The sequence below is a fragment of the Pantherophis guttatus genome, chromosome 7 (assembly GCF_059756535.1).
Source record: "Pantherophis guttatus breed Tessera chromosome 7, ASM5975653v1, whole genome shotgun sequence".
Lineage (NCBI taxonomy): Eukaryota > Metazoa > Chordata > Lepidosauria > Squamata > Colubridae > Pantherophis > Pantherophis guttatus.
Genome location: NC_142069.1, coordinates 4,767,087 through 4,794,361, shown reverse-complemented (window position 1 = coordinate 4,794,361; position 27,275 = coordinate 4,767,087). Strand labels below are relative to the sequence as shown.

The following is a 27,275-nucleotide window of genomic DNA, read 5'->3' as shown; positions in this document are numbered from 1 at the left end:
TTCCATCCCATCCCATCCCATCCCATCCCATCCCATCCCATTCCCATTTCTTTCCATCCCATCCCATCCCCATTCCTTTCCATCCCATCTCATCCCATTCCATCCCATCCCATCCCATTCCATATGAATCCTACTCCCAGTATTTCTTTGCTTTAGGACAAAGAAGAAGGGGGAGGGGTCAACTAATTTTCCAAAGCACCTGAGGGCAGGACAAGAAATAACGGATGGAAACCCATCAAGGAGAGATGCAACCTGGAATTAAAGAGAAACTTCCTGGCAGTGAGGACAATTAACCAGTGGAACAGCTTGCCACCAGAAGTTGTGGATTCTCCATCCCTGGAGGTTTTTAAGAAGACACTGGACTGCCACTTGTCTGAAATCGTACACGGTCTCCTGCTTGAGCAGGGGGCTGGACTAGAAGACTTCCATGGTCCCTTCCAGCTCTCTATTGATTGTACTTCTGGAGCCCACCACCTTGAAGAACCTCACTTCAATATTTCTAGGTCACCTCTAGGCAGATGTTTTGACCGAGTGGACAGAAACGTTGCCCAAAAGGATCCTTCTTGAGACCTTTATCCTCACCTACCTTCCAAGGGTCAACATCCATCATTGGTTTAATATCCAAGATTAACGTTCCCCAATAATCCAAAATAAATGTTCTCCACCTACTTCCCTTCTAAGACATTTCTGGGCTATTTCATGAACGCCCTCGTGACTCTCTGTTTGTGACTTCCCTGAATCCCTGGGTGGTGGTTTTTTCCGCCGCGAGGATCAGGCGATAAGTCAAGAAACCATCGGGAAGAAAGAAGTTGGGGGAACAGACATGGAATTAATTGAATCTGCTCCAAACCATGCCTCCGTTTCTTTAATCCCGCTTTCAACGCCCACCTCTCCCCCCCCCCTCTTTAAAGGAGCCCCCTGAGTGGCTTCAATCAGCCTTCAAGGAGTGCCACAGATGATGTTAATAATATGCTAATGTTTCATCAGTTCCAAATTTCTTTCTTCCTTTCCTTCTTTCCCTCTGTTCCGTCTCTTTCCCTCCCTCCCTTCCTTCCTTTCTTCCCTGTGTTCACTCCCTCCCTCCCATTTCCCCTCTTTCCTTTATTCACTTCCTTCCTTCCTCCCTCCCTCCTTTCACTCTTTCCCCTCCCTCCCTCCCTCCTTTCCGTCTTTCCTTCATTCATTCTGCCTCCCTCCTTCCTTTCTCCCTCCCTCCCTCCCGTGTTCACTTCCCCACCCTCTCTCTTTTCCTCTTCCCTCTCTTTTCCACCCTCCCTCCCTTCCCTTTCACTATTTCCCCTCCCTTCCTCCTCCTTTCCCTGTTCCGTCTTACTTTCATTCACTTCCTTCCTTCCTTCCTCTCTTCCCTTTCATTCTTTCCCCTCCCTCCTTCCTCCTTCCCCTCTGTTCCGTCCTTCCTCCCGTGTTCACTCCACCTCCCTCGTTCCTTTCCTCTGTTCTCCCTCCCTCCCATGTGTTCACTCCCCTCCCTCTCTTTTCCTGTTCCCTCTTTTCCTTCCTTCCTCCCCCCCTCACACTTTCCCCTCTCTCCTCCTTTCCCTCTGTTCCCTCTTTTCCTTCCTTCCTTCTTCCTTCCTTCCTCCCTTCCTTCCTCCCCTTTCACTCTTCCCCTCTCTCCCTCCTCCTTTCCCTCTGTTCCCTCTTTCCTCCCTCCCTCCCTCCTGTGTTCACTCCCCCTCCCTCTCTTTTCCTCTGTTCCTTCCTTCTTTCCTTCCTTCCTCCCTTCCTTCTTCCCTCCTTTCCTCCATCCCCTTTCACTCTTTCCCCTCTCACCCTCCTCCTTTTCCTCTGTTCCTTCTCTTTTCCTTCCTTCCTCCCCCCTCTCACACTTTCCCCTCCCTCCTCCTTTCCCTCTGTTCCCTCTCTTTTCCTTCCTTCCTTCCTTCCTCCCCCTTTCACTCTTTCCCCTCTCTCCCTTCTCCTTTTCCTCTGTTCTCTCTTTCCTCCCTCCCTCCCTCCTGTGTTCACTCCCCCCCTTTTCCTCTGTTCCCTCCTTCCTTCCTCCCTTCCTTCTTCCCTCCTTCCCTCCATCCCCTTTCACTCTTTCCCCTCCCTCCCTCCTCCTTTCCCTCGGTTCCCTCTTTCCTCCCTCCCTTATGTCATAAGTCAAGGACTACTCTACATTTCGGAAGTGACATTTTTTGACTCGGCCCTAGCTGCTCCTGGTTCCCTTGGATAGGAAGCCCTTCCAAAACGCCCTTCAATGTTAGGAACTGCATTCTGCAAATGGCTTCCTCTTTTCGCCCCATTGTGGAGGGGAGGTGGGGGGAAGGTGAGCTGGGCTCTTTGGAAGTGCTCACCAATTGCTTTTCCAGGTGTGTCTCACGTGGGGATCATGGATGTTGTGCTTATCGGCTTGCTCATCCAGGAAGTCAAACATGTACTTGATGGCCAGGGGCAGCGCACTGCCTCGGTGGGCCGTGCTGAAGATTGTCTCGAAGAGGTCATCCACAAACTTCTGTAAAGTGCCCTGTGAGGAAAATGGGGGCACCAGGAGGGAAAGAGAGAAAAAACAGGGAAGAGGGAGGAAGGAAGGAAGGAAGGAAGGAAGGAAGGAAGGAAGGAAGGAAGGAAGGGAGGGAGGGAGGGAGGGAGGGAGGGAGGAAGGAAGGAAAGAAGGAAGTAAGGAAGGGAGGAAGGAAGGGAGGAAGGAAGGAAAGAAGGAAGTAAGGAAGGGAGGGAGGGAGGGAGGGAGGGAGGAAGGAAGGAAGGAAGGAAGGAAGGAAGGAAGGGAATGAGGGAAAGACAGGGAACAGAGGGAAAGGAAGGAGGGGGAGGGAGAGAGAGGAGGAGGCAGAGGAGAAGATGAGGAGGAGGAGGAAGAGGGACAAGAAAGAGGAAGAAGAAGAAGAGGAAGAAGGGGAGGAGGAGAAAGAAGAGGACAAGGAAGAAGGGGAAGAGGAGGAGGAAGAGGAAGAAGAGGAAAAAGGAGGAGGAGGAAAAAAGGAGGAGGGAAGAAGCAAGAAAGAGGAAGGAGGAAGAAAGAAAAAAGAAAGAAGAAAATATAAAAATTTATATTTTAAAAAAGAATTATAAATGTTATAAATGTTATAAAAATTTCACAAGGTGAGCACTCTGAAGATAATTCTTTTCCAGTATTTGAGAGGCTCCCCCCGAAGAAGAAGGAGGTCCACCTATTCTCCAAAGCGCCTGAATGCAGAACAAGAAGCAACGGATGGAAACTCATCAAGGAGAGAAGCAACTTAGAACTAAGGAGAAATTTCCTGACAGTGAGGACAATTAACCAGTGGAACAGCTGACCACTAGAAGTTGTGAATGCTCCAACACTGAAGGTTTTCAAGAAAAGACTGGACAGTCATTTGTCCAGAATGATATAAGGTCTCTTGTTTGAGTAGGTGGTTGGACTAGAAGACCTCCAAGGTCCCTTCCAACTGTTATTCTGTTATACATTAGGGACAATCGGTCTCCCTAACCCCATAGTTGACCATCTCCATCTCTTCCTTGTGAGTAGAAGCAACTGGCTGCCCACCATGAGAAACCAAACACCGGCGTTAGCTGGGCCTTGGTTAGCTTCCAGAAGTTGTGACTTCTCCAACACTAGAGGTCTTCAACAAGAGATTGGACAACCATTTGTCTGAAATGGTAGTGTTGTGGTCCACCAGCAGTCTGCGGAGCTGGCGACAGAATCGGACAGTGAGGAGGCTGGGGAGGAACATGGGCCAGTCCTGGAGTCTGGGGAAGGCTCGGATGAGGGCTCTGCGTCGGAGGCAGAGATGGGGCCAGAGTTAAGTGCAGACTCCGGAGCCTCCAGAGTCTGATGTCAGCGAGGCAGAGGAACAGGGGGAGCCCTGCGCAGAGCTGCCAGAAGGCAAGAACAGTTAAAACAAAAGGGACGACTCGGGAGTAAGGCTTGGAGATGATTGGGCCCCTCCCATAAGACATAAAGGAAGAGCAAAGGCACTGGGGCCTTTGCAGGAAGCAACGTTGTGGATGATGTCGGTTTGTACTTTGAAGCTCCGTTTTTGACTCTGTGTTTCCGTGTGGCCTCACCAAGATAATTGCCAATTAGGTCTTTGGCAGCGTTTCAAGGGAGATAAAGGTGGGTGTTTACCAGCCTTATCCGAAGGACTGTGGCAGACTTCTGTTGGGCTATTTATAAACTCTGGGTGATTCAGCAAGTGCTGTGAATGAAAGGAATTCGCAGCCGTTAAAATTTAAAAAGGGGGGGGGGTGGGACTAATTGTGTGCTTTTTACTATATCAGGAAGCCTAGGTCAGAACAGGTATTGGGTTTCCTGTTTGAGCGAGGGGTTGGACTAGAAGACCTCCAAGGTCCCATCCAACCCTATGATTGTATGTTCTATGATCTGGGAGCTGTTCTTACTCATTGATTTGGCAACCCAAGGATCTTGTTAGCAGCTTAGGATGTTTGTAGCGTAAGGAGGACAACACCCTTTTCGGATCATGATGGGCCTCTGTTGGGTGAAGAACCCCCTAATCAGCTCGTTGTAGGTTTTAACGAAACGATTGTACCAGCCACTTGGTACAGATTGGAGATTGGACTAGAGGACCTCCAAAGTCCCTTCCCATCTGTTATTCTACGTTCTTTGGGCCTGTGGCGTGAGCCAGGCCATCCCAGAAAGTTACCCCAGGTCTCGTTTGCTCGGCTCTTGCAAAACAACACAAAAGGCAACACAACCAACGGCAAACGTATCTCAGCTGGCTTGTGGTGAAGAAATGAAAGCCAAGATGGGGTTCGTGGCGAACCGGTAGTAAAAAAATAAGCTACCGGTTCGGTTGAATCGGTAGTTATAAAGCTACCGGTTCGGGCAAGCCGGTAGTTAAAAAAAAAAGCTATAGGTTCGTCTGAACTGGTATTTCTGACGATCAGCTGTGCCATGTGGTTTATATTAGCTAGAAAGCAGGAAATCTTGCTTTCTAGCAAAGCTAAATCGCGTGGCACAGCTGTTCCTCCCTTTGCTGTTCTACTTACCTAGTAAAGTCTTTTTTTTCTGCGCAAAGCATGTGTTTGGCGCGCAATGCAGTTCGCATTTGGCACGCACCGCGCATGCACGGGCAACAAACCGGTGGCGATCCGCGGAGGATTTCACCACTGGTTCATGGCCCCTTCCCATCAGGGGCAGGGCAAGATCGGAGGTGGGTGGGTGGGGGAAAGGGTGCAAGCACACCCCCCACCCCCAAAAGGGACGGTCCTTTTCCCACATTTGTCTCTGGGAAATCGCTCCCTTCCCTACCTCCACCGGTCTCTGGTTCGCTCTGCTGGCTTCGGCACTTTGAAAGTGTCAGCAAAATCAATGCTACATAAATCACTCGGCATTGGCGGTGAGCAAGGAAAGGATGGGAGGCTCTGAGTGTTAAACCACCTTCGCCGGTATTCCCTGGGCCGAAAGTCAACAGCAGAGAATTATAAAGCTGTCACACAAATCATCTCTCCTGCAGCACCGCGCTTGGGTGACAGCTGAAAGCTTGCTTCCTCTCCAAAACCTCCGTTTAGGTCAACACCTCGGTGGAGAGATTATTTCCTTGTCAAGCAACCTATTTGGGGAGTGCAGTTATCTCCCTCTCTTTTTTCTCTTTCTGTCTCTCTGTCTCTTTTTTTTTGTTTCCCTTTCTCTCTCTCTCTTCTTTCTCTTTCTTTCTCTCTCTCTCTCTCTCTTTCTCTCTCTTCGCTCTCTTTTTCCTTTCCTTCTCTCTCTGTCTGTCTTTGTCTCTTTCTCCCTCCCCCTCTCTTGTATTTCTCTCTATCTCTTTCTCTTTCATTCTCCCTCTCTTTCTCTTTCTGCCTCTCTGTCTCTTTCTTTTTGTTTCTCTTCTCTCTCTCTTTTTCTGTCTCTTTTTATCTCTTTCTTTCTCTCTCTCTTTCTCTCTTTTTTCTGTTTCTGTCTCTTTTTCTGCTTCTCTGTTTGTTTCCTTTTGTTTCTCTCTCTCTTTCTTTCCTTCTCTCTCTGTCTCTCTATTTCTCTCTGTGTCTGTCTCTCTCTCCCTCTCTTGCATTCTCTCTTTTTCTCTTTCTCTGTCTCTTTTCCTTTTTTACTCTCTGTCTCTTTTCCTTTCTTTCTCTCTTTCTCTTTTGTATCTTTCTCTCTTTCTCTCTCTTTCACTTCCTCTTTTTCTGTTTGTCTCGTTTTCTCTTTCTTGTTCTCTTTCTGTCTCTCTCTCTCTATTTTTATTTTTCTATTTCCATCTTCCTTTTTCTTTCTGTCTCTTTCTGTCTCTTTCTCTATCTCTCTCTCATACACACACACACACACACACACACACACACACTTATATATATATATATATGAGAGTATCTCTTAGAACTTTGAGCTGGTTGATCATTTACCATAGTGACTTCACTGGGTTGAAGCCTACTAGCTTACAATGAGCAACTCAGACAAGCAAGAACCACCAAGAACAGTTCTACCCACACTGAGGGCAAGTAACTTGCATATAAAAAGCTAGCAGGCCCCACTTCCTTCTAGCACTGATGACGTTACCTAGTTCGGTGACGAAACGTCTGCAAGAAAACCACTAAGCTCAGGGAGCACCAAGGACCCCACAATTCAACCCTGAGCTACAAATATTCTCTTTTTTTGGTACAATTCCATATTTTTTTCTATCCCCCCACCTGTCCTTTCTCTCCAGCCTCACCTACCTTGGTGGCTAGCAGCCTTGTCAGGTAGATTTCAGATACCATCTTGCTCCCTCGGTCCCCTTCTTTCTGATCGCCATGCTCGTGGTTCTTCACTAAATGCCACATCTTGACCCCACTTTCTAGGTCAGGCGTGATCATGGGCGTCCGGGAACGCAAGCTATCTGGGCTTCCGGTGTAGCGGATCATGTTTTCTGAAAGCACAAACGGACACACGAACCCTTGAAGATTTTCTTCCAAGGACTAAGTGGAAAAAGAAAATTGAAACTGCGAGGGAATCCTTGGTGCTCTCTGAGCTGGCTTGTTTTCTTGGAGATGTTTCATGAACCCAACTAGGTAACATCATCAGAGACTAGAAGACGCTTGTGCTGCATAAAGACAGAGAGCAAACTCACTCCCTTCTAGCCCTGATGATGTTACCGAGCTGGGTCATGAAAAGTCTGCAAGAAAACAAACAAGCTCAGAGAGCACCAAGAACCCCACAGTAGTAGTCGTTGTTGACATCTCCTCTTCCTCCTCTTCCTCCTCCTCCTGCAACCCCCTCCCTTCTAACCAGGGTGGATTTGATTTAAATCGAGTTGATTTAAATCACAATTTAAATCATGATTTAAATCACTAGTAAAAGGGCTTGATTTAAATCAACTCGATTTAAATCATAATTGTTAAAGAGCAACTGTCACCTCTGCTACTCCTTTGACCCACTGTTGACTCACCGATAGTCCCAGTGTTGCAGAATATACAGCCTCCTGCTACATAACTAAGCTCCATTTCATGCTGAATAAACTAAATTATTTATGTATCTTAAATAGAAAACTATCTTACGATAGATTTTTTTACCCCAAAAGCTTTTTATTAAAATAAATTCGATAAAAATAAAAAAAAATCCGATTTAAATCACAAAAATCTGATATTTTTTTGATTTTTTTTAAAAAAAATCATTGATTTTTATCCACCCTGCTTCTAACACTGATGATGTTATCTAATTGGGTCATGAAATGTCGGCTAGAAAATAACCCAGCTCAAAAAGCACCAAGGGCCAACCCCTCATTTCAACCCTGAGCTACAAATGTTTTCCTTTATTGGGTTTGAACTGTTTTTTTTTTAAGTGTGACTGGAGCAGTGATTTAAGGAATGAATTGCTAGTCTAAAAACAGCAGCATAAAGATGCTCAAAGATTAGCTTGGCCTCCAAGGATCCTTCCAGTCCTGTTATTCTGTTCTGTTTTTTTTTTTGTCATTTGATGTATTTTGTTCTGGGGTGTAGGACACTCAACTCCAAATTATACATTATTTCCCAATATTTTGGCCACATTTTATTACAGAGATTAGCTTGTAATTTGTGTTCTTCAGGGCCTGTCAGATGGTTACTGTCCGAGCATCTAAACCAGGAGTGGGGAACCATGCCCCCTTTACGACCTATGGACTTCAACTCCCAGAATTCCTGAGCCAGCATGGCCCCTTTACAACCGGTGGACTTCAACTCCCAGAATTCCTGAGCCAGTTATGCTGGCTCAGGAATTCTGGGAGTTGAAGTCCAGAAGTTCTAAAAGGGCCATGGTTCCCCACCCCTGGACTAACCCATCTGGAAAAGGCTGGTCTGTGTCTTTACTGCCTTTTGCCTCCTCGGTTGTCTCACATGCCCTGATGGAAAAGTCCTTACCGTACTTGCTTGCAGAAGTCCTCGAGACGGTGAAATTGTTGACTGCGTTGTAAGCAGTAACTTGCTTGGATACCAAAGCCACCAGAGAACCATCTGGCACCTAGAAAAGGAATGAAGCTTTTATCAATCTGATGTAGTTGTGCAAAAGACACCAACGCACTATGGGTAGTTCCCTGACCACAGTTGAGCCCAAAATTTCTGTTCCTAAGCGAGACATTGGTTAAGTGAGTTTTGCCCCATTTTAGAAGAATAGAATAGAATAGAATAGAATAGAATAGAATAGAATAGAATAGAATAGAATAACAGAGTTGGAAGGGACCTTGGAGGTCTTCTAGTCCAACCCCCTGCTTAGGCAGGAAACCCTACACCACTTCAGAAAGATGGTTATCCAATCTCTTCTTAAAAACTTCCAGTGTTGGAGCATTCACAACTTCTGGTGGCAAGTCGTTCCGCTGGTTAATTGTTCTCACTGTTAGGAAATTTCTCCTTATTTCTAAGTTGCTTCTCTCCTTGATGAGTTTCCACCCATTGCTTCTTGTCCTGCCCTTAGGTGCTTTGGAGAATAGCTTGACACCCTCTTCTCTGGGGCAACCCCTGAGATATCAGAACACTGCTATCATGTCATCCCTGGTCCTTCTTTTCATTAAACTAGACAGACCCAGTTCCCGCAACCGTTCTTCATATTTTAGCCTCCAGTCCCCTAATCATCTTTGTTGCTCTTCTCTGCACTCTTTCTAGACTCTCCACATCTTTTTTACATCATGGCGACCAAAACTGGATGCAGGATTCCAAATGTGGCCTTACCAAGGCCTTATAAAGTGATATCAACACTTCACGTGATCTTGATTCTATCCCTCTGTTAATGCAGCCTAGGACTGCGTTGACTTTTTTGGCTGCTGCTGCTCACGTCTGGCTCGTATTTAAATGGTTGTCCACTAGGACTCCAAGATCCCACTCACAGTTCTTTATATCTATGCATGGTGGGAGGAGGTGCGATGATTCAGCGGTTATAGAGGCTGAGGTTGAAGAGCTCAGAGCTTGGGTTCGAGACCCAAACGCCATGCAACCGGGTGAGTTCCTGTTCGAAAGCATGCACATGCGAGTAGATAAATAGGTACCACATTGGTGGGAAGGTAACAGTGTTCCGTGCACCTTTGGCACGTAGCCATGCTGGCCAGATGACCAAGGAAATTATCTTTGGACAACACTGGCTCCCTCGGCCAAGCAGCAGAGTTGAGCACCATAATAGCAAATCTAACTTTCCATCAGCCAAAGGATAGCTTTGATGTTACGAGAACGAATGAATTCCCAATTAATTATACTCTGTTAGTCACATCCATCCCAAGTGCTGGGTCTTGTTCTGGTCACTGTTTTTTTAAGAAGAATTCAGAGCAACTGGTCCAGAGAAGGACATCAAGGATCTTCAAGGGACCAGCAATAAATAAATAAAAACTATGAAAAGATTGATGGACCTGGGAATGAACTGCCTTGAGAAGTCATCTTCAAACCCAAGAGGTCATCGAGACCTCTTCTCTCTCTCATTGGATCAAGGATTCGAGGCCATGAGTCCAACTTACTACCAAGTTGTAAGCAAGGAAATCTGGCTTTCTTCGGTTCTTCACAAATCCGTACGTTGCTAGCCTTGGGAAGTAGGCAGCTGATTTGAAAATCGTTGAGAAAAATATCATTTGCATATGGATTTGTGGAGTCGTTTGGTGCCTCTCCACAAATCCATATCTGTGTCTATCTATTGATGAGTCTAGTGATCCATATCCACATCTCCCAGTGTCTATTGATGGCTGAATAGATGATGATTGCTGAATAGAATAGATGATGATTGCAATAGACGATTGATGGCTGGTTGACACATAGAGATAGATCACATTTACCCGCCATTCAAAAGAGACAATGAAAGAAAGCTGAGGAGGAAACAAAGAGACCAGAATACATCCCCTCCAGCAATCAACAGCAGATAAGCAGGGATTAACACCAGACAAATAATCAAACAGAAAACAATACCCTAAGCAATCAACAGCCAGATAAACAGGGATTAATACCAGACAAACAATCAAGCAGAAAACAATACTCTAATCAAGGAACGACCAAGGAGAAAAACCACACATCCCCACCAACACAGGGCAAGCTGTTATATATAAACAGGGAGCAAACCCTATACTCCTTAGCACTGATGATATTACCTAGTTGGGTCACGAAACGTCTGCAGGAGAACAATCAAACTCGGAGAACATTAAGGAGCCCACAATTCAACCCTGAGCTATAGAAATTCTCTTTTATTGCATTGCAATGCATTTATTGAGCGACAGGATGGACAAAGCAGTGCGTGGGATTCAGATGAGAGATTTCCTGCAGGCCTTGCTCCAAATTCCCTTCTTAAAATTGGAGGAGGATGGAAAGTTGCGGATCCTGAATGCTAATTCTGACCTTCTGTCCTGAGAAGAAGCTGGTACTAATTCTCCAATCTGCTGGACCGGCCCTAAATTGTTGAGTTAAACAATACAGATAATCCTCGATTTATGACTATAATTGAGCCCCAAATTTCTGATGTCCTGACTCAAGGCAGTTGTCAAGTGAGTTTTGTCCCATTTTATGACTCTTTTTTTTTTTTTTTTTGCCAAAGCTGTTAAGCGAATCCCTGCATTTGTGAAATGAATCGTGCGGATGTTAAGCGAATCTGGCTTTCCCCGTTGACTCTGCCTGTCGGACACTGGCTGGGAAGGTTACAAGTGGGTACCTGACCCCCGGCACAGTGCAACTGTCACAAACACATGAAACTGCCAAGGGTTCCAATTTTGATCACGTGGCAATGGTCGTAAGTGTGAGAACCGGGCGTAAGTGGTTTTTTTTTAGGCAATTTTGAATGGTTGCTAAATAATGGTTGTAAGTTGAGGACTACCTGTAGGCTTGGGGAGAATGCATCTAGGAAAGCTTTTTTTTTTTTTCTCTTTCAGGTTAAAAAATCTCTCATCCGTTACAGGCAGTCCTTGACTTACAACAATTCATTTAGCAACCGTTCAAAGTTACAATGGCACTGCAAAAAAAGCATTTTTCATACTTGAGACCAGTGGTGGCTTCCTCCTGGTTCGGCCTGGTTTGGCCGAGCCAGTAGTGGTGATGATATGACGTCACCGAACTGGTTCTCTTTGTTCAGGAGCTGGGCCCTCCCACCCCCCCGCCCCCCCGTGTTATTCTTACCTTTTATTTGGCCCCACCCCCAATCTATTGCTGCCTCCTGAGTCCCAGCTGATCGGCTAGAAGGAAAAAAACTGTTTCAACTCTTGCCGGGGGGCTTCAAAGGGCCGCCCCACAGCTGATCAGTGTTAAAAGGCGGTAGACCAGTGCCTCCAAAAACAAATGGGTAGACCGATGCCTCCAAAAACAAATGAGTAGACCAGTGCCTGCAAAAACAAATGAGTAGACCAGTGCCTGCAAAAATAAATGAGTAGACTGGTGCTTCTAAAAACAAATGAGTAGACCAGTGCCTGCAAAAACAAATGAGTAGACCGGTGCCTGCAAAAATACATGAGTAGATCAGTGCCTGCAAAAATAAATGGGTAGACCAGTGCCTCTAAAAACAAATAAATAGACCAATGCCTGCAAAAATAAATGAGTAGACCAGTGCCTCCAAAAATAAATGCAAGCAGTTAAAAGCCTGGTAGACGAGTACCTCTGCTAAATCCTAAAGAATTGTCACATGACCATCAAACCACGCCCACAAAATAAGCCACGCCCACAGAACCGGTAGTAAAAAAATTTAGAATCCACCCCTGCTTGCGACCAGTGTAACACCCCCACACTAGATGCCGTATTGCCACGCCTGGAATCCTGCATCCAGTTTTGGTTACCATGTTAGAAAAAAGATGTTGAGACTTTGGAAAAAATGCAAAGAAGAGCAACTAAGATTAAATTAAATTCCTGGATACTAAAACATATGAAGAATGGTTACGGGAGTTGGATTTGGATTTGGCCAGTCTAAAGAAAAGAAGGAGTAGAGGGGGACATGATACCAATATTCCAGTATTTGAGGGGCTGCCCCAAAGAAGAGGGGGGTCAAATTATTTTCCAAAGCACCAGAAGGGCAGGACAAGAAGCAATGGGTGGAAACTAATCAAGGAGAGAAGCAACCTGGAATTCAGGAGAAACTTCCTAACAGTGAGGACAATAAACCAGTGGAACAGCTTGCCACCAGAAGTTGTGAGTGCTTAAAAACTGGAGGTTTTTAGGAAGAAATTTGGACAGCCAATTGTTTGAAATGTTCTAGGTCCATGATGGCGAACCTGTGGCACGCGTAGCCATATCGGTGGGCATGCGAGCTCAGCTCCGCCACACAGATCCCACCGGAGCTTGGCAAACAGGCCGTTTCCGGCTTCTGAAAGGCCTCCAGGGGTGGGGGGGGGAGAGAGGCCATTTTCGCCCTCCCCAGACTCCTAGAAAGGCTCTGGAGCCTGGCGAGAGAGAAAAATGGGCCTTCTAATCCCACTGGAAGTTGGCAAATGGGCCATTTCTGGCCTCTGGAGGGCCTCCGGGGGGGGGGAGGAGGGGAGAAGGCTGTTTTTGCCCTCCCCGGACTCCTAGGAAAACTCTGGAGCCTGGCGAGAGAGAAAAACGGGCCTACCAGACCATTGTGTGCCAGGAGCGGGGGGTCATGCACATGGCGAACCTATGGCACGCGTGCCACAGGTGGCACACAGAGCCATATCTGTGGGCACGTGAGTGTTGCCCTAGGGCAGGGGTGGGCAAATGTGGCTCTTTTACAACCTGTGGACTTCAACTCCCAGAATTCCTGAGCCAGTTGTCTCAGGAATTCTGGGAGTTGAAGTCCACAGGTTGTAAAAGAGCCACATTTGCCCACCCCTGCCCTAGGTCAACTCCAGCACGCATGCCAGCTGACTTTTGGGCCTTCCGGGCCCACCGGAAGTTGGAAAACTACCCATTTCCAGCCTCTGGAAGGCCTCTGGGGAGGTGGGGAAGGCTGTTTTCACCCTCCCCAGGCGCCAAGAAAGCCTCTGGAGCCTGGGGAGGGCTAAAAAACAGGCCTACCGAACCCACCGGTAACCTTTTTGCCGTCGTGTGCCAAAAGTGGGGGAAGCACAGGGGAGGGTCGCGTGCACATGCACAGGGGGCGGGGCGCGGAGGGCATTGAATTAGGGGTGTGGGTCCTCACATGCGCGATCCCCCCCTCCCGCATTCCCCCCGGTTTTGGCACATGACAGCAAAAAAGGTTAACCATCACTGGTCTAGGATCTCCTGCTTGAGTTGCAGGCTGGACTAGAAGACCTCCAAGGTCCCTTCTTAGTTCGATTCTGATTCTGAGACAGGTTTCTGGGGGGGGGGGAATGCGCCGGGACCAGTGGGAAATTCATTGCCAGGAAAAAAACAAAACAAAAACAAAGCAGCACTCTTGAAATTTTGGGGCTGGATTTTGTCCTTTTCTGGCCTGCTGCAGAGCTGCGTAGGGGAAAAACTGTTGCCTTCGTTGGTAATTGGATTTATGAGCGGGCTACGCCGTCATTCGTAATTGTCAGAAAGTCCGCAAAGTGAAGGCTGATTGTTCCTGCTGTTACTTTTCATCACAGCTGTCATGATGAAATACAGATAACTTTGAGGGAGGGGGTGTGTGGGAGAGGGAGGGAGTCCAAGAGAGAGAGAGAAGAGAGAGAGAGGAAAAATGGGCACCTGGGAGGCCATATTTCACCCCAGCAAAACCTTTGCTCCCCCATTTTAAGTGAAAACAGACTGGTAAGTAAGTTTGTCTTGGACTGGGAGTTTCATATTTTACAACTTTCGACGGCTCGGAGCTGTAGCTGAATCCCATTTACTCCGAAGGCATTCTTTTGGAAAAATAAGATGATGTCGGTAATCAATCCTTTTCCCTTTCTTATGTTTTTTTCCCTCCCCTCCCGTCCCCCACTTTTCGATCCGTACCATTACAAGAAAAAGAAAAATAATCCCCATCACGGAGGGTAACAGCAAATTATTTCCCACTGGATCGTTCTGTGGGCAGCCGCCGTGCCCGACATCGAATATATCATGATGAGAACTCGTAGGAGCTGTTGTGCAGGATGCAATGGGACCGGTTAACTGTTCCTGTTGGTACTTGCGAGGAGGAGGAGGAGGAGGAGGAGGAGGAGGAGGAGGAGGAGGAGGAGGAGGAGGAGGACTGTGGGGTTCTTGATGCTTTCTGAGCGTGGTTGTTTTCTTGAAGACATTTCATTACCCATCTAGGTAACATCATCAGCACTGATGATGTTACCTAGTTTGGGTAATGAAACGTCTACAAGAAAACAACCACGCTCAGAAAGCATCAAGGACCAGTCATGTGTCCCACCTCCTCCTCTTCCTCCTCCTCTCCTCTTTCTCTCCTCTTCCCCCTCCTCTTCTTCCTCTCCTCCTCCTCCTCTCCTCCTCCTCTTCCCCCTCCTCTTCTTTCTCTTCTCTTCCTCCTCTTCTCCTCCTTCTCTTCCTCCTCTTCTCTTTCTCTCCTCTTCCTCTTCCCCCTCCTCTTCTTCCTCTCCTCCTCCTCCTCTCCTCCTCCTCTTCTCTTCTTCCTCCTCCTCCTCCTCTCCTCTTTCTCTCCTCTTCCTCTTCCTCCTTCTTTTCCTCCTCTCCTCTTTCTCTCCTCTTCCTCTTCCTCTTCCCCCTCCTCTTCTTCCTCTCCTCCTCCTCTTCTCTTCCTCCTCTTCTCTTTCTCTCCTCTTCCTCCTCCTCTTCCCCCTCCTCTTCTTCCTCTCCTCCTCCTCCTCCTCCTCCTCCTCCTCCTCCTCCTCCTCCTCCTCCTCCTCCTCCTCCTCTTTCTCCTCCTCACAAGTAACAACAGGAATGGTCAACCGGCCCATTTCATCCTCCAGAAGAGCTGATGATGTTACCTAGTTTGGGTAACAAAACCTCTGCAAGAAAACAACCAAACTCAGAGAGCACCAAGGACCAGACCGTCCTCCTATCCTCTTACTCTTCCTTCTCCTCTCCTCTCCTCTTCCTCCTCCTCCTCTTCCTCCTCCTCCTCTTCCTCCTCACAAGTAACAACAAGACTGGTCAACCAGCTCATTATATCCTCCCCAACAGCTGATGATGTTACCTAGGTTGAGTAACGAAATGCCTTGTAAGAAAACCACCAAACTCAGAGAGCCCCAAGGGCCCATAATATCGAATTGTTTCATATCCAGCTCCAGAGACGAGTCAAGAAAGCCTTGAGACAGAGCAGAGAAGGAGGGTTGGCAGTTCACCTCCCACACTTTTATATGCGGTGCACCTCCATAACTGTCTGGTTTGGCTGTGCAACCCAACAAGGCAGACACGGACTTCAGAGGATCATTAGAACGGCAGAAAAAACAATGGCTACCAACCTGCCTTCCATGGAGGACCTGTCTACTGCACGAGTCAAAAAGAGGGCTGGGGAAATATCTACAGACCCCTCGCATCCTGGACATAAACTGTTTCAACTCCTACCCTCAAAACGAGGCTATGGAGCACTACACACCAGAACAACTAGACACAAGGACAGTTTTTTTACAAACGCCGCTAAACAAATAATTCCCTCAACATTGTCAAACTATTCACTAAGTCTGCATTACTATTAATCTTCTCATCGTTCCCACCACCCATCTCCTCCCACTTATGACTGTAACCTTGTTGATGGTATCCTTACATTTTATATTGATTGTTTCCTAGTATGATTCGATTGCTTATTTGTTCCCTATGACTATCATTAAGTGTTGTACCTTATGATTCTTGATGAATGTATCTGTTCTTTTATGTACACTGAGAGCGTATGCACCAAAGACAAATTCCTTGTGTGTCCAATTGCACTTGGCCAATAAAGAATTCTGTTCTGTTCTGTTCTGTTCTGCTCTGCTCTGCTCTGCTCTGCTCTGCTCTGCTCTGCTCTACTCTACTCTACTCTACTCTACTCTACTCTACTCTACTCTATTCTATTCTATTCTACTCTATTCTACTCTACTCTACTCTACTCTACTCTATTCTATTGTACCCTACCCTACCCTACCCTACCCTACCCTACCCTACCCTACTCTACTCTATTCTATTGTACCCTACCCTACCCTACCCTACCCTACCCTACCCTACCCTACCCTACCCTACCCTACCCTACTCTATTCTATTCTATTCTATTCTATTCTATTCTATTCTATTCTATTCTACTCTACTCTACTCTACTCTACTCTACTCTACTCTACTCTACTCTACTCTATTCTACTTTGAGAAAGGATCTCTCTGGGTGATCACCGAAATGGATGGCTACAAGAAACTGCAACAGACACCTTTGGATAGCCTCATGGTCTCCCTGAGAAAAATGAAACCAAGCCGAATATTCAACCATTGACAAGAGGAGCTGCATCTGGCACATGCAAGAGAAGGGCCCTCTTGCCATCAGCCGCAACAATAATTAGCACTTATCACTGAGTGCTTTCATCTTCAAAGCAAGGCGAGGATGCTAATTAACCAGCTCTCCTTGAAGCCAGCAGAAGTGGCTTTTCACATCTGGCTGTTCATCGTCTCTCATCTTTATGCAAACTGAGGATGGACAACTGTCCTCTAATAAACCTGGTGGACGTCACACAAAGACATCCTCCAAAGAAGAGGGGGGTCAACCTATTCTCCAAAGCACCAATAGGCAAGGCAAGAAACGATGGATGGAAATTAACCAAGCAGAGAAGCAAACCTAGGATTAGATTAGATTAGATTAGATTAGATTAGATTAGATTAGATTAGATTAGATTAGAACAGAACTGCATCAGGTCTAATCAGATTGTAGGAAGCCCCCCACCTGGAAGAATGAAATATTTTTGAGAAATATTAAAAAGGCAGGAGAGGATATTTCCCCTAAAGGAGAAATGGGAGAAAAAATCTTAAGGGATGCAGAAATCCCAGCCCCAGTCTCCCTGCCCCAAGCAGAAACTGAGGAGGCCAGCTTTTAAAAATGCAGATTTGGCAATGCATTCAAAAGACTGGGTCAGACGGAGACCCCAGATAAGCAACACAACTAGGCAAGCCAATGGCTGACAAGATTAGCTGAGACAAACATTTAGGATTTGCATTTCCTCTTTTGCCTATAGAGCCAGCTATGACCCCTACATGACCCCCCCCTCCAGGAATCCAGAAGGTATAAAAACCCACCCACTCTCCATTTTGTCAGCTGTCCCAGAATCACATGTGGTTGATGGTTCTGCTTCATCAATAAAGGGAACCTTTCTTTCCAATCAGCCTCCAGCCTCCATTTTATTGCCAGTGACTTTCTCCCGGCTTGGAACGGAACCAGGTGGATTTTCCTTCCAACAAAACCGAAGCTGATTTACACACCTGATAATGGGCAAGAGTATTCAGCCTCTTCCAGTCGTTCTCAATCTTGGTGGTCAGATCTTCATCCTGAAGGATCATTCTGGTGCCATTGGTCTGCCGCCATTCTGCGAGGAAAGAGAAACGCACGTCATGCCCGCGAGCAAATGGAAATGTTTGGGAGGAGAACAGCGACGTGGCCGCTGCAGGTAAACAGAATCACAGAGTGGGAGGGGACCTCGGAGGTTTAATAGATTAAGAGATTAACACTGTTGGAAGGAACCTCGGAGGTCATCTAGTCCAACCCTCTCCTGCCCAAGCAGGAGACCCTACACCATTTCTGATGACAGTCCAATCTCTTCTTGAAAGCCTCCAGTGATGAAGCTCCCACGACTTCTGAAGGCAACTTCTGTTCCATGGATTGATTGTTCTCCCTGTCAGAAAAGTTATCCGAATTTCTAGGTTGAATCTCTCCTTGATCAGTTTCCATCCGTTATTCCTTGTCTGGCCTTCAGGTACTTTGGAAAACAGGTAGAGCCCCCTCCTCTCTGTGGCAGCCCCTCCAATATTGGACTATTGCTATCCTGTCTCCCCTGGTCCTTCTCTTCACTAGACTAGTCAGGCCCAGTTCCTACAACCGTTCTTCGTATGTTTTAGCCTCCAGTCCCCTCATCATCTTGGTTGCTCTTCTCTGCATCCTTTCTAGGGTCTCAAGGTCTTTTTTATAGTGTGGTGACCAAAACTGGATGCAGGACTCTAGGTGTGGTCTTACTAAGGCTTTGTAGAGTGGTATTAGTACCTCACTTGATCTTGAGTGTATCCCTCTGTTAATGCAATTTAGGAATTGTGTGGGGAAGGCTGTTTTAGTCCTCCCCAGGCTCCTAGAAAGCCTCTGGAGCCTGGGGAGGCTGAAAAACAGTCCTACTGGGCCCACCATGCCATCGCGTGCCAAAAGAAGGGGGAGCACGGGGGAGGGGTCATGCACACATGCTCGGGGACACATTGAATTACGGGTGTGGGCCTGCGCACGCGCAACCCCCCCCCTCAACTTTTGGCACGCGATGGCAAAAAGGTTAGCCATCACTGCCCTATAGCTCAACAGACAGAGCACTGTAATTTAACATCAGCTGCCTGCAATTAAAGTAAGATCGAATCTTGCCAGGCTCAAGGTCGACTCAGCCTTCCATCCTTTCTAAGGTAGGTAAAATGAGGATCCAGTTTGTGGGGGCAATAAGCTGACTTTGTATAAATATACAAAAGGATGAAGGCTATTGCTTAACGCACTGTAAGCCGCCCTGAGTCTCCGGAGAAGGGCGGCATATAAATCAAATTTAAAAAATAATAATAATTACTGCAAGTTCTAATCTCACCAGGTTCAAGGTCGACTCAGCCTTCCATCCTTTCTAAGGTAGGTGAAATGAGGACCCCGTTTGTGGGGGCAATAAGCTGACTTTGTATAAATATACAAAAGGATGAAGGTTATTGCTTAAAAGCATTGTAAGCCGCCCTGAGTCTCCGGAGAAGGGCGGCATATAAATCAAATTAAAAAACAAACAAACAAACAAACAAAAAACTCCGGTGATGGAGGGCCCCCCCCCCGCCCCAACTTCTGAAGGCAAAGCCATTCAACACCACTTTTCTCAATGTGGAAGGGTGGTCCCCGTCATTGTAATGCGAGGAAGCGTTTTGCTCTGAGCTGCTTTTCCATCGCTTAATTACGACGTATTTGCAAAACTAGTGTTTTGCTTTCCGTTCCCACTTTGGAGCCAGCTGGTAATCAACTTTGACGATTGCAGGGGAAGCTTTGCTGCTGAAGGGGAAAAAAAGGGGGGGTTTGCGGGGCGGGAGAGGCCACCCCAACATCTTTCTCTGGAAGAAGATGGAGAAATGACAGAAGGCAAACGTCAGCCTTCGCCTTCTAATTGTGCGGCTGCTCGAAACGAACCAGTGGGCCGCCAGCGGTGTAGGAAAAAAGCACAATGAAATCGTGAGGTTTCCTCTACGCAAGCAAACATCTGCGATAAGCTACGTTCCTTCAGTTTGGGTGGCACGAGCGAACGCAATCCTAGATTAATCTGTTAATAGGCCAACATTTCCTCCTTCCCAAGGAGGAATACAAAGGGGAGATTCATTTATATTAATCCTGAGGTGGCGCAGTGGTCAGAATGCAGTACTGCAGGCTACTTCTGCCGACTGCCGGCTGCCAGCAGTTCAGCAGTTTGATTCTGACCGGCTCAAGGTTGACTCAGCCTTCCATCCTTCTGAGGTGGGTAAAAGGAGGACCCAGATTGTTGGGGGAAAGAGGCTGACTCTGTAAACCGCTTAGAGAGGGCTGGAAAGCACTGTGAAGCGGTATATAAGTCTAAGTGCTATTGCTATTGCTATATATCACTTAGCAATAGCAATAGACTTATATACCGATTCACAGCGCTTTACAGACCTCTCTAAGCAGTTTAAACACTGCAGCCTCAGCCACTGCACCAACATGGCCCTTCCTTCCTTCCTCCCTCCCTTCCTCCCTCCCTTCCTCCCTCCTTTCCTCCCGTCCTTCCTTCCTTCCTTCCTTCCTTCCCTCCCTCACACTTAGTAATAGCCCTTATATACTGCTTCACAGTGCTTTATAGCTCTCTCTAAGTGGTTTACAAAGTCAGCCTGTTGCCCCCAACAATCTGGGTCCTCATTTTACCGACTTCTTAAGGATGGAAGGCTGAGTCAACCTTGAGCCGGTCAGGATCGAACTGCTGGCAGCGGGGCAGAGTCTGCCTGCAATACTGCAGCCTCACCACTGCACAGCTCTTCCTTCCTTCCTTCCTTCCTTCCTTCCTTCCTTCCTTCCTTCCTTCCTTCCTTCCCTTCCTTCCCTCCCTCACACTTAGTAATAGCCCTTATATACTGCTTCACAGTGCTTTATAGCTCTCTCTAAGTGGTTTACAGAGTCAGCCTGTTGCCTCCAACAATCTGGGCCTTCATTTTACCACCTTCTTAAGGATGGAAGGCTGAGTCAACCTTGAGCCGGTCAGGATCGAACTGCTGGCAGCGGGGCAGAGTCTGCCTGCAATACTGCAGCCTCACCACTGCACAGCTCTTCCTTCCTTCCTTCCTTCCTTCCTTCCTTCCTTCCTTCCTTCCTTCCTTCCTTCCTTCCTTCCTTTCCTTCCTTCCTTCCCTCACACTTAGTAATAGCCCTTATATACCGCTTCACAGTGCTTTCCAGCCCTCTCTAAGTGGCAATACTGCAGCCTCACCACTGCACAGCTCTTCCTTCCTTCCTTCCTTCCTTCCTTCCTTCCTTCCCTTCCTTCCCTCCCTCACACTTAGTAATAGCCCTTATATACTGCTTCACAGTGCTTTATAGCTCTCTCTAAGTGGTTTACAGAGTCAGCCTGTTGCCTCCAACAATCTGGGCCTTCATTTTACCACCTTCTTAAGGATGGAAGGCTGAGTCAACCTTGAGCCGGTCAGGATCGAACTGCTGGCAGCGGGGCAGAGTCTGCCTGCAATACTGCAGCCTCACCACTGCACAGCTCTTCCTTCCTTCCTTCCTTCCTTCCTTCCTTCCTTCCTTCCTTCCTTCCTTCCTTCCTTCCTTTCCTTCCTTCCTTCCCTCACACTTAGTAATAGCCCTTAGACTTATATACTGCTTCACAGTGCTTTATAGCTCTCTCTAAGTGGTTTACAGAGTCAGCCTGTTGCCCCCAACAATCTGGGTCCTCATTTTACCGTCTTCTTAAGGATGGAAGGCTGAGTCAACCTTGAGCCGGTCAGGATCGAACTGCTGGCAGCGGGGCAGAGTCTGCCTGCAATACTGCAGCCGCACCACTGCGCCCCCAGGGCTCTGCACCAATGCAGCTCTTTGCACCAAGAGGGGCCAAAAGAAAGAGAGGTGGGGGGATTTTGAACGTTTAATCTTGAGGAAAGATTGCTGGAGGAGGGGAAAAACGGGTAGCATTTCTCAAGAAGCTGAGAAGAAGAAAGGGAAGATCCAGGCATTCCTCGACTTACGGCCACAAATGAGGCCCAAATTTCTGTTGCTCAGCGAGACAGTTGTTAAGTGAGCTTTGCCCCGTTTTACGACCTTTCTCGCCACAGATGTTAAGCGAATCACTGCAGTAGTGAATTTAGTCCCACGGTTGTTATGTGAATCTTGACTCAGCTTGTCATAAGACTGCAAAATGAGATCATGTGACCCCGGGACACTGCGGCCGTCATAAATATGAACCACCTGCCAAGCATCTGAATTTTGATCTCGTGACCATGGAGATGCCGCAACGGTCATCAGTGTGAAAATCGGGCATAAATCCCTTTTTTCTCCAATGCTGTTGTAACATCGAACGGTCACTAAATGAATCCTTACAAGTCGAGGACTACCTGTAGCCTTGATCTACCCATGATCCCACAACCACGTATGCATTTCAAGTCAAGCTATAATACCGGATCATTAATAGTGGTAGTACAGTGGTTTAATGCACCCTGTTATTAACATAGCTGCCTGCAATTTCTGCAGGTTCGAATCTCGCCAAGGCTCAAGGTTGACTCAGCCTTCCATCCTTTCTAAGGTAGGTTAAATGAGGACCCAGTTTGTGGGGGCAATAAGCTGACTTTGTATAAATATACAAAAGTATGAAGGCTATTGCTTAACGCATTGTAAGCCGTCCTGAGTCTCCGGAGAAGGGCGGCATATAAATCAAATAAAAAAAAAATAAAAAAATAAAAATAAAATATCAGCTTAACTTGCCTTTACAAAATTCAAATCAATTCGTGGCTTGGCTCAACAGACACAACAGCGAAAATACCAGTCGCTCCCAGGCCTCCATTCTTAAATAATTCCAGATTATCCAAAATGCTTGCTTGCTTTATGTGTTGACTGCCTTAACACATTTTCTGAATTTGCAGCAGCCAACAGGCAAGCTGCATCCTATGTCCAACACACGCACACACACAGACAAAGACACACTTAAGAGGCAAGCAAAGGCTAGTGCCTTTGCAAGCTTAAATGCATTAAATAAATTCAGTTTATAGCTGTGGGAACGATTGTGATTTATGTTGCCGAAAAGCACCGTTTATTTCTGCTTTCTGGCTAAAAACGCTCCCGACGCACAATGTGTTTCGTTTAATGACCGCTTCACGAGCACGGCGTTCGTTTTACGACACGCCCTGCTCCACAACCCACCGCCCAAAATTGTTTTGTAAAAACCGAGTCAGCCGCGCGACGACTTAACGACTGGCGTGACTTGACAGCCATAATTGCCCTCGTCACTTCCCGCCTGGACTATTGTAACGCTCTCTACATGGGGCTCCCCTTGAGGAGCACCCGAAGGCTCCAACTGGCGCAGAGTGCGGCCGCGCGGGTGGTAATGGGAGCGACATGGCGTTCCCATGTAACACCTCTCCTGCGCGAGCTGCACTGGCTCCCGGTGGTCTTCCGGGTGCGCTTCAAGGTTTTGGTTACCACCTTTAGAGCGCTCCGTGGCTTAGGACCTGGTTATTTACGGGACCGCCTACTACCACCAATAGCCTCCCACCGGCCAGTACGCTCTCATAGAGAGGGGCTCCTCCGGGTGCCGTCGGCCAAACAATGTCGACTGGTGGCCCCCAGGGGGAGAGCCTTCTCTGTGGGGGCACCTACGATCTGGAACGAGCTCCGCCCGGAGATACGGAGATCCCGGATCTGCGCACTTTCCGCCGCGCTTTAAAGACCTTATTATTTCACCAGGCGGGCCTGACCTAATCTTTCCCCTCTTCTTTAATTATGTAAATTTTAATCAGTTTTTAAATGATTGGGGTGTTTTAATCTGTCTGGGCCAAATTGTCTAATTCGATTTTATTTTGTTTTTAAATTTTGTATTTATGTATTTTTACTGTTTTGGCTGTTCACCGCCCTGAGTCCTTCGGGAGTAGAGCGGTATATAAAACACATAAAGATAAAGATAATTCTGGGTTTAGTGACTGTTGTACGTCGAGGACTCCCTGTCTGCTCCTAAAACAGGGCCCACCCGTGCACAGCAGCCTGTGATGAGAAAAACAGGCTGACGTCTTTCTCCTGACATAAGAAAGACCAGAACGGATCGAATAGCATCTCCCTGGATCTCTCTGGAGGATTGGAGCCAGGTTGCCTTGGGATTGCAGAGAATGTGAGAGCCGATGCCTTTTGCAAAGCAACAGGGGCTTTTTTAGTGCCTCAGCCGTGGCATGAGATCATCGTGCAAGCAGAGCTCTGGAGTCAACGCAAATGGCGAATTCTTGCTCCGTGCTGAACGAAAATAGCATTGTTTCTCAGTCAGTCTGTCCTTTCTCTCTCTCTCTCTCTCTCTTTCTTTATTCTCTCTTTCTCTCTTGCTCTTTCTTTCTCTTTCTCACTTTCTCTTTCTTTTTCTCTCCCTCCTTGCTTTTTTCTCTTTCCTCTCTCTCTCTTTCTCCTTCTCTTTCTTCCTCTTCCTCTCTCTTCCTTCCTTTTTCTCCCTCCCTCCCTCCTCTTTCTTCCTTTTTCTTCCTTTTCTTTCTTTCATCTCTTTCTCACTCTCTTTCTTTCATCTCCTTCTTTTTCTCTTTTCTTCTGTCTTCCTCTCTCTCTTCCTCTTTCTTTTTCTCCTTCTCTTTCTTCCTCTTCCTCTCTCTTCCTCACTTTTTCTCCTTCCCCCTCCTCTTTCTTCCTTTTTTCTTTCTTTCATCTCTTTCTCTTTCTCACTCTTTCTTTTTCTCCTTTCTTCTGTCTTTTTCTCTTCCTCTTCCTTTCTCTTTTCTCTCTCTTTCTTTCTTTCTCTCTTGCTCTTTATTTCTTTCTCATTTTCTCTTTCTTTTTCTCTCCCTTCTTGCTTTTTTCTCTTTCTTCCTCTCTCTCTCTTCCTTTTTCTCTTTTTCTCTTTCTTTCTTCCTCTTCCTTTCTTCCTCTTTGTTTCTCTTTTTCTCACTTTTTCTCCCTCCCTCCCCTTTCTCACTCTTTTTCTCTTTTTCTCTTTTCTTTCTTTCTTTCTATCTCTTTCTTTCTTTCTTTCTTTCTTTCTTTCTTTCTTTCTTTCTTTCTTTCTTTCTTCTCTTTCTCACTTTCTTTCATCTCTCTTTCTCTTTTCTTCTTTCTCTTTTCTACTTCCTCTTTCTCTCTCTTTCTCTCTTTCTTTCTTTCTCTTCTCTCTCTCTCTCTCTTTCTCGGCTCCACTTCTCCCCCTCTGCCTGGCCCATTTTTAATTGGAAAACAGCATTCCTAAATTCAGAAGTCCGTAAAACCCCAAAGACCAACATGTCACAAATTGGAAGGAGACATTTTTAAACTGGTTTGCAGAGGACCAAATAGCTAATTAAAAGACAGCATCTCGGAATAATAGGACGGTTTTGCTTCTGCTTGAAAATATCTCGCAGAAGAAAGTTTGACCGTTGAACACCGGTGACGTAACCTAGTTTGGTAATGAAACATCTGCAAGAAAACCACCAAGCTCAAAAACCAAGGAACCCACTGTCAGCGTTCCAGCGCTGACATATGAAAAGGAGAGGAGAAGCTTGAACTTTTGCCTACTTAATTCCTTTGAAGATTCTGTTTCCTCGGAGATGGGAGGAGGGGGGACATTCCTGTGATCTGACAGAGATGGGATGAGGAGAGTGGCTTGGAAGATAGCCAATGAGACGCAGAGAATTGGGGATCGGAAAGGGAGGGCTTGGGGGGCAAAGGTCAGTGCTGACTGCGAAAGAGCCAGGGACAGATCACTATGCTCAATAAAGAGAAAATTTCCTCAAAGATCGGCAGTTTGGAAATTCATTTATTTTGAGATAGCATCGAAACCTGACACCCACAGTTCTTCTCCTTCTCTTATTCCTTCTTTCCCTTCATTCCTTCTCCTTCTCTCTCCTCTCCTTCCCTTCCTCCATCTCCTTCTACTCCACTCCTTAAATTGCAAATCCTTCTAGCACTGGTGATATAACCTGGTTTGGGTAATGAAACGTCTTTCAAGAAAACCACCAATCTTAGAGACCACCGAGGAACCCTCAAGTAATTCCAGACGCCATTTTGGCTCTCTCACTTGGCTTGTAGAAACCGAGTTAGGTTATGATTACAAGGATGGGCTTCACATATTCTTACCACCAGTTCGCCCGGCCTTCCGTGCATGCGCTCTGCTTGCACACGCACTCCCAGTGCATGCACCCGGCCTCGAAAACATGGCTAAATAGAACAGCATTACGTCCGGCCACAGTTACTGCTACTACCTGCAGTCGCTGCTACCGGTTGGCCCGAACCGGTCTGAACCGGCTAAATACCACCTCTCTATGGTTACAATGGCAGGTGCAAGAGTGAAATCCAGCAGGTTCTGACAGGTTCTGGAGAACCGGTAGTGGAAATTTTGAGTAGTTCGGAGAACCGGTAAATACCACCTCTGACTGGCCCCAGGAGTGGGGAGGGAATGGAGATTTTGCAATATCCTTCCCCCAGGAGTGGGGAGGGAATGGGGATTTTGCAATATCTTTCCCCCAGGAGTGGGGAGGGAATGGGGATTTTGGAGTATCCTTCCCCCAGGAGTGGGAAGGGAATGGGGATTTTGCAGTATCCTTCCCCCAGGAGTGGGGAAAGAATGGGGGTTTTGCAGTATCCTTCCCCCAGGAGTGGGGTGGGAATGAGGATTTTGCAGTATCCTTCCCCCAGGAGTGGGGAGGGAATGGGGATTTTGCAATATCCTTCCCCCAGGAGTAGGGAGGGAATGGGGGTTTTGCAATATCCTTCCCTCAGAAATGGGGAGGGAATTGGGGTTTTGCAATATCTTTCCCCCAGGAGTGGGGAGGGAATGGGAATTTTGCAATATCCTTCCCCCAGGAGTGGAGAGGGAATGGGGATTTTGCAATATCCTTCCCCCAAGAGTGGGGAGCGAATGGGGATTTTGCAGTATCCTTCCCCCAGGAGTGGGGAGGGAATGGGGATTTTGCAGTATCCTTCCCCTGCCACCCCCACCAAGCCATGCCCACCAAGCCACGCCCACAGAACCAGTAGTGAAAAAAATTGGATTTAACCACTGGGCGGGTGGGACATCAGAGCTTGTCTGCAGTGGTCCTAGCAAAAGGAATCACGGGGCTAAGAGATCGCAGTCTTTGAATTTGGCTTCTCGGACCAACTACTGTATTTTTCGGAGTATAAGACGCACCTACCTTTTTTGGTGAGGAAAAGAAGAAAAAGGAATCTCCCTCTGCCTCTGAGCAATTTTGCCTCCTTGCAGCAAACAGCCTGCTTTACTTTCATTTTCGTTTTCAGCATAGCTTGATTAGCACAAGGAGAAAAAAAAAATCTGCTCCAGCAATTTACTTCTTTGCAGCAAGCAGCAGAGCCCTGCGCAAAACAGCGGAGAGCAAATCAGCTGAGAGTCGGGAGGCCGACCCAATCAACTTGTGCTAATTAGCCTGTGCTGAAGCTGAAAGGAGCTGTTTTTTTCTTGCTGTTTGCTTGCAAGGAGGTAAACTGCTGGGAGACAGAGGCCAAAGGGTGGGGGGCAGTGGGGGGGCGGGGCTACATTCGGTGTATAAGACCTAAATTTTCACCCCCTTTTAGGACGGGAAAAGGTGCGTTTTATATTCCGAAAAATACGGTAACTTCCAGGATGTTCAAAGTAAGCGTGGAGCTATTTTTGCGGGGGGCAACGTCATGGAAGAAGCATTTTATTAATGGCTGAAACGGCTGCTCACTTTGCACCGAGCAATGT

The 27,275-nt window shown here is 47.0% G+C and overlaps 1 protein-coding gene across 2 annotated transcripts in view; it reads right to left on the bottom strand.

Moving 5' to 3' along the window:
- Positions 1-27,275, bottom strand: part of PLXNA4 (plexin A4) — a 525,881-nt gene that overhangs the window by 21,874 nt on the left and 476,732 nt on the right. For both annotated transcript variants that reach the window (XM_087873566.1, XM_087873567.1), the window contains exons 26-29: positions 17,629-17,732; positions 8,296-8,395; positions 6,640-6,830; positions 2,322-2,491 (exon numbers count right to left, since the gene is read on the bottom strand). In XM_087873566.1, coding sequence (XP_087729692.1) covers positions 2,322-2,491; positions 6,640-6,830; positions 8,296-8,395; positions 17,629-17,732 — 565 coding nt within the window. The remainder of the gene's footprint in view (positions 1-2,321; positions 2,492-6,639; positions 6,831-8,295; positions 8,396-17,628; positions 17,733-27,275) is intronic.